This window comes from Terrapene carolina, unplaced genomic scaffold, assembly GCF_002925995.2.
Source record: "Terrapene carolina triunguis isolate 2854851 unplaced genomic scaffold, T_m_triunguis-2.0 Scaffold926, whole genome shotgun sequence".
Classification (NCBI taxonomy): Eukaryota; Metazoa; Chordata; order Testudines; family Emydidae; genus Terrapene; species Terrapene triunguis.
Window position 1 is genome coordinate 2,882,739 of NW_020665277.1, and position 7,087 is coordinate 2,889,825.

The window sequence follows — 7,087 nt, forward strand, 5'->3', positions numbered from 1 at the left end:
CCCTGCTTGCAGCTGTTTCCATCGCTTCTCACTGACTCAGACTGCTAGGCTTGAATGATGTTTGTGGCTGTTACGTGTGCCGGTTGTGTTGCTGTGCGGGTTTGCGCCGGTGGTAAATGATGGGGTGTGTGCTGCCGTGAGGAGCTAGGTGTGTTTGAGGCTATTGTGTTGCACTTTGCTTAAATATTCTTAAATGGAACATATGGTAACAATAGTTGATTTTTCTATCTCCCCTGAGCAGCCATCATTACCCACTTCTATAGAGGTACCTGTGCACATCACTGGGGGATACAGTTAAATGGCATTGCTATGTATGGATCAGGTGCTGGGACACTGCTCACAAATGGCAAAGGAATGCTATGTAGGGCATGCGTGGTTCCCCTAAGAAATGAAACAGAGCGGCTCCCTCATTAAGAATCACTGACAGCGTTGGAAGGCAAGCAGATTTTCATGACAGAGAAAGTTGCTAGCACTACTTTCGGCACAAGCCCATCCCCTTTCTGTTACTGTTATGTCAGGGGAGGACAGTGAGAGAAAGCAGCTCTTGGGATGATACATGGGAGGCAGTGCTTCATTTATAACCCCACACAAATGCTGGAAAATGTTCAACTTTAAAAAGCATTAGGTGGGTTACCTTCTGGGCCCCTGTGGGCCATGAAGTGAAATTACATGAGCACAACATGTCTATTAATCACTGCAATGATTCCACAGCGAGAGAGATAGCCCCACTGGCTTATAGTCAACTGGAAGGAAAAGTTGAGAAAATTACCTACCGGTAGTTGGAGAACTCCAAAACTTTGTCAGTATCTTTCTGTAGATCCCCCCTCTTGACTCCTCCTAAATGAAATCAAGTATTTAACCTACTGCCTACAGCAAAAGCCCCATTAATGCAAATGTACAATGGGAGATAAAAATGCTGTGCCACAGCTTCTACCTAAGGGGGTGTCTGTCTCTCAGCTACAATAGTGGCATAAGAGATACTTAAGGATGGATGTGCTAATGACCGGCTGCTTCACAGTCCTTCAATGACAAATTAAAGAAGGATTTGGCTAATCCATGCTCATTCTCCTGCATCAAGAGGGAATTACGGGGCAAATCTGAATGGTGGGGGAAACATCCCTTATGTAGCCTATTGAGACTGCATTGCCACTGTGTGGGATCAGATTTCAGACCCTGACCTTGCCCACCTGTTCCTTGGCTGGGACCGGAGACTGGACTGAGTGGCTGGTGGGTGGGGATGCTTCCATAGGATCAAAGGTTTGGCTAAACATGGACTTTATTTGCACCAATTAGAATACCCTCATCTCCTCAGGAGCCTTGACTCCATTGAGCACCATGAACACAGAAGTGCTTAAAGAAAAGATCGAAAGAACCTCGAGTGTCTGATCTTGATTTATGTGTTGCCAGACAGTAATATGAGGATATGCAGCACCCAGCAGCTTCCTCCATTAGGGGCACAGAAGTTAGTCATTCTGCATTTGGCTGGCAGTAACAAGAAAGAGGGTGTGAGAGGACTGTATCGGCCACCACAATCCGAGTTATGTACCCAGAGTGCAGTGAAAAGCATCGCGAGTTGCCACACTCCCGAGACCTCTGTGAAATGGTTGAAATGTGAGGATAGCAGCCTTGTACAGCCTTCCTGGGACTCCAGAAGTGAATGCAGATAAACACTGATCTTTATGAATAGACGCCTCCCCCACCCAAAAGCAGATACCTTTACATTTTTGTCTGTTACATTTTTACGACTGCCATACTTCAAGAGGCCAAGGTTAGTGTGGTTTTGTTTCCTCAAAGGAGTAACAGAAACCTAAGCCCTGTAAGCACAAAACAGGCAATTTGCCCCCTGGATATCTCATTTCAATTGTCCCAAGCCATGCTGCTGCCATCTACCTCCTTTGGGAGATTCTTTACATTACTGACCAGTGGACATCTATGTAAGTGTGCTATCCCTCTCAGGAGTGCTCCAAGTTTCAGTTTTCACACCTCAGAATCAGTGGATGCTAGTACGAATCTTAGACCTATCTTTAGGAGTCCCTGACTCACAAAATGACTCATATACTAGTACCTCAAGCATCTTGGTGGCACTTTAAAAGGCAATTCTTAAATCCTTTCACTTTGAAAACAAAAACAAAGGCAGAATGTTTAGCATTTAACCTAGAACGATCTGAATACTGAATCCAGACGCTTTTTCTAAGTTTGCACTTAGTTTCCTTGTGGGATAGGACATAAGCAGACTGCTCATGCTGCTTACTGTCTAGTGTAACCTGTCTTAAACTGCCCCTTAAAGGGTCGACAAATACAGCTACTTACAAAAGGGGCCTTCTAATAAAGAGAGTGCAGAACTGTACTCAGTCCTTTAGGAATACTTAAACCAGGGAGGCTGGCTAGTGAGGGTATCACTATTGGCAGTTCAGGAGGAAATGCCAACGCTGAAAACATCTACCTGATTTATTGTGTTCTGAAGTTTAGTACAGAGAAAGTAGCAGCCTCGACTTGTACATCTGGTTCAGGGAGCAAATAAGTTATTGTTCAACAAAAATGTTTTCTTAAATGATTACAGATCCTAAGGCCAAACAAGGGATTTGGTTACTTTAAGCACCATTAACAAGATGGAAGACAACAGTTTAAGTAATGCAGCTTATCTTCCTTTCGCTCCTCTAGCTGCCAGGTAAGTGCTCCATTGCCCAACGGGAGCTGGTGATAAGGTTCCTGAGAACATCGGGACTCATTACTGTGCAAAACACATTCCTGTCAAATTTGGGTCAGCTGATGCCAGAGACTGGATGGCATGAAGCGCTTAATCTTTTCCATAATGAAACTGAAGGGTGAAAGAAGCATCCCAAAGAACTAGAAGAAACAAAACAGAAAACATTTGTGCTTGAGTTAAAAAAGCAGTGGGATATCTTGCATCATTGGAGTACGAATGGAGAAATCTCACATCTCTTCAGATCAAACCCAGGCTACATTATCCTTGCTGCTGTACTGCCACTATGAAGTAGAAATTTAATACTAATACTGGTTTACACTTACAGACACTTATCTCAGAATCTCAGTGCATGTCACAAAATATTAAACACTCAACACTTCTGTGACACAGGAAGTCTTATTCCCATTTTAGAGATGGGCAAACTGAGGCAGAGGTTAAGTGACTGTCTGAAGTTGATGGGACAATGACAGAGCTGGAGATAAAACCCAGCAGATCCCGGCCTCCAGTCCTTTGCTCTAATTGCACCTTAAAGTTTGCTTGCATGACACATATAGCCACAGTATAGCCCCAAGAAGGAATGTGATAACACTGTACAGAATGTGTGTATATAAACTCATCCAAGAGTAACTATCACTTTTTTAAAAAATTATCCTATATTGGAGGGTCTGACAAATCTACAAAAATCAAGAGAACTCAGAGGAGGAACTGAAACTCAATTTAATTCACCCCACTGTGCTTAGATGGTGCAGTCTGCTATCATCTGGATGCCAGAACACTGGGGGAACTTGCACCCCAAAAGAGCCACACCACCTAGGCACAACAGGATGAGTTAGGATGGAGTTTCTCTTTGCTCTGAATCGTCCTGCTGCTTCATTAAGTTCTACCCCCCTGATGTTGATCAGGGAGGCTGGGGGAGGAATGCGGCACATTTCCTTAGTTTTCCAGGCAAGAAGTGCTTAGACCATTGATTCAATAGTATAAATTCAATCTAACAAATAGACAGTGCTCACAGATATAGTTCGTATTCTATAAACCACCAAGACTTTTTTTCCCCTTTAATGCGGCACCTTCACATTAAATCCATGAATTAAGATGTAGATTAGCAAGGCAAGAAACCTTTGTCCTTGGCATCGGCGCACACAGCTTGTGACAGGAAACGTTAGGACTTTTTATATGAAGTGTAGAACTATTATAATTACATATTGGCAGGGAACTGCACATCTCCAAACTATGCACATTTTCTCTTAGATAAGCAAAAGCCTCAAGTGTTTATAAATATGAAAAGTTCAGCAGCTGGGTAAAAAGTTAATTCTCCAATTTCACTTAATGAGCCTTCAGAAAATGGTAGGGGATTTGTTCATAGAGTAAAGCAGATTGTCACAAAAACATAGGACATGCCACACTGGATCAGAGCAACGGTCCAGTGTCCTGTTTCCAACAGCAGAAGTACCAGCTGCTTCGGAGACAGCAGCAACTAACCCTCCAGTAGGCAGCTCTGGAATAACCTGTCCACAGAGAAAGTTTCTTCCTAATCTCATCAGAGACTGGCTAGGTGAGATATTTAAAACAAATCCCCAAAGACCCTTTCTTTGTTTTTGGGAAGTCTTTTTCTTTCTTACATTGTTGAGCAATTATTTTATTACAAGCTCTGCAAGGCAGGGGCTGCCTTCCAATGGGTTTGTGCCATACTCAGCATAGTGGGGCTGTGTTCTGTCTGGAGACTCTGGACATTACTGCTATATTGCTAAACACGTATAAGAAACTAATAGGGGCAAATTCCAGCAGGATATCCTGGAATACAGTTAATATGATTTACAAAGTGGGATTAATTAAAATGACAGACGTCCAGGTAAGATGCTTTACCTTGAAAACAAAATAATTTACCTTGAATAAAATCACTATCTGATACAGATTGATGGCAGCTATTGTAGAACTCTGGAGTATGTGTTGGCTTGGCAGAATTCAATTTCAATTTTTTATCGCTTCAATGGAGAATACTGATGTTTATTTTAAAACGCTGTTTTCATCTATTTACAATTTCACAGTTGCAGGAAATTATGGGCGGTCAGACAATTATTTAATGACAGCAGACATTGAGATTCAAAACGTTAAAGGTTTATAACCATTAAAACACAAATTATCAACAACATGTCAAAATATACCGAATAGATACCCTTAAATCAAAGTAAGAAGTTTTCAAGCAGCATTTTTCTTACCTTGCCTATCTGTAAATGTTGATTATTGATAGAAATATTTTTTGTCGGTTTGTGTGTGTACGGTGAAATCGATGTGTACTGATATTTACCGATAAAAATCTTATCCCATTCCAAGCCTAAGTATATGTAAGACTGCACACATTAAAGAGTTGGGAAACTTTGCTTCTACAAGTGCATTCATACTTTTGAAGGCCCAATTATCATAGACTCAGACTTTAAAGCCAGAAGGGATCATGATAATCATCTAGTCTGAGCTCCTGCACACTGCAGGTCACAGAACCCCGCTTCTGAAATAGGCCCATAGCCTCTGGCTGACTTACTGAAGTCTTCAATTGCGATGTAAAGGCTTCGAGTTACAGAGAATCCACCATTTTACTTTCATTCATACCAGCATGTGACCCATGCCTCATGCTGCAGAGGAAGGTGAAAGCCCTCCAGTGTCTCTGCCAATCTGACCTCAGGGAAAATTCCTTCCCAGCCCCAAATATGGCGATCAGTTAGATAATGAGCATGTCGGCAAGACACTAAATTCAAGCACTAAACTGTGAAAATATGTAAACCAGGACTACTCAACTCAATTTAAAAAAGTATTAACATTTGGGCTTTTGTGAAGCATATAATTAACAATACAGAATCAAACAGCTGAAAACAATGGTTTGATTAAAATAATCACTCAATAAATTACGATATAAGAAACGAGATTAGGGTTTACATTCACCTAGAGCTTAATGGTGAAAAATCCAGGTATTACAAATACCGTTCTACCCCACCCACCAAGCGCACACTTGTGTGTCTTGGATTTCCTATAAACCCATCCTTGGCATCACACTTCACTGTGGTCAAACCATTCAAAATTTCCATTACAGAAAAAATCCTGAACTATGTAATAAAAACAAATGCACAAAAGTATTATGATTTACCTGGAATAAGGATTTTTCCATTTCAAAGGGATACATTTAAGGCCTTTAGACCTTTATGAAGGTATAAAAATAAGACATGTAATATTCACAGTAAAGTGACACTCTTATGCTTAGGAATAAAGAAATTTTAACCACTTGAGTATGAATAAAGTTTATAGCGATAATCCTGTTTTTTTAAATAGCAGAAAACCAGTAGTTTTATCAGGGGTAGGCAACCTATGGCACGCGTGCTGAAGGCGGCACGCGAGCTGATTTTCAGTGGCACTCACACTTCCCGGGTCCTGGCCACCGGTCTGGGGGGGCTCTGCGTTTTAATTTAATTTTAAATGAAGCTTCTTAAACATTTTATAAACCTTATTTACTTTACATACAACAATAGTTTAGTTATATATTATAGACTTATAGAAAGAGACCTTCTAAAAATGTTAAAATGTATGACTGGCACGCGAAACCTTAAATAAGAGTGAATAAATGAAGACTCGGCACATCATTTCTGAAAGGTTGCCGACCCCTGAGTTACATACTTTGTATCTTCAGTAGGCTGTTGTAGAGCTGACAAGTTTTATGTTGCTCACTACAAAAAACAAAACAAAAACACATTTCTACCTTGCTGCTATCAGAACTAAAATACCACTATGTGGCAAGACCAAGCCTTTTCCCCTACAGCTCCCTCAGCAGCTCTCTGCCACTTCACAACCTACATTTTTCAAAAGGGACATCTCCAAATTCAGGATGTATGAATCAAGTTAAATTAGATTAAAAGTGAGGGCATGAAAATTAAAACATATTCAAGCAGACCTCAACATCTCTTTTTAAACTGATGCAATTGGGTGCCAGTTTTCTAGGTATGAGTTCCAATTCATATAAATATATGGAATTCTTGCTAGCATCTGACAGACCTCCCAAATTTACGTGAGGCACTGCCTCCTCGCTGAAATTTAAGGAAATCTGACTGTATTTCTGATTCAGTTGGTACCTGAAGATACCAAGTTGTGTCTAGATAGGCAGACATTCTACTGTTTGGCTCATCACTAGCTAGAGCAGTATTTCTCAAACTAGGGTCGCCGCTTGTATAGGGAAAGCCCCTGGCAGGCCGGGCAGGTTTGTTTACCTGCCCCATCCGCAGGTCCAGCCGATCGCGGCTCCCATTGGCCGCGGTTCGCTGCTCCAGGCCAATGAGAGCTGCTGGAAGCAGCGGCCAGTACGTCCCTCGGCCCGCGCTGCTTCCAGCAGCTCCCATTGGC

The 7,087-nt window shown here is 41.7% G+C and overlaps 1 protein-coding gene across 1 annotated transcript in view; it reads right to left on the minus strand.

Moving 5' to 3' along the window:
- Nucleotides 1-2,575: 2,575 nt before the first annotated feature.
- The window catches only part of ST7L (suppression of tumorigenicity 7 like), a 39,858-nt gene continuing 35,346 nt past the window's right edge, over nt 2,576-7,087 (minus strand). Inside the window, exon 15 of the mRNA XM_024204553.3 lies at nt 2,576-2,847. Within this exon, the coding sequence (XP_024060321.1) occupies nt 2,752-2,847 (96 nt within the window). The 3' untranslated portion in view covers nt 2,576-2,751. The remainder of the gene's footprint in view (nt 2,848-7,087) is intronic.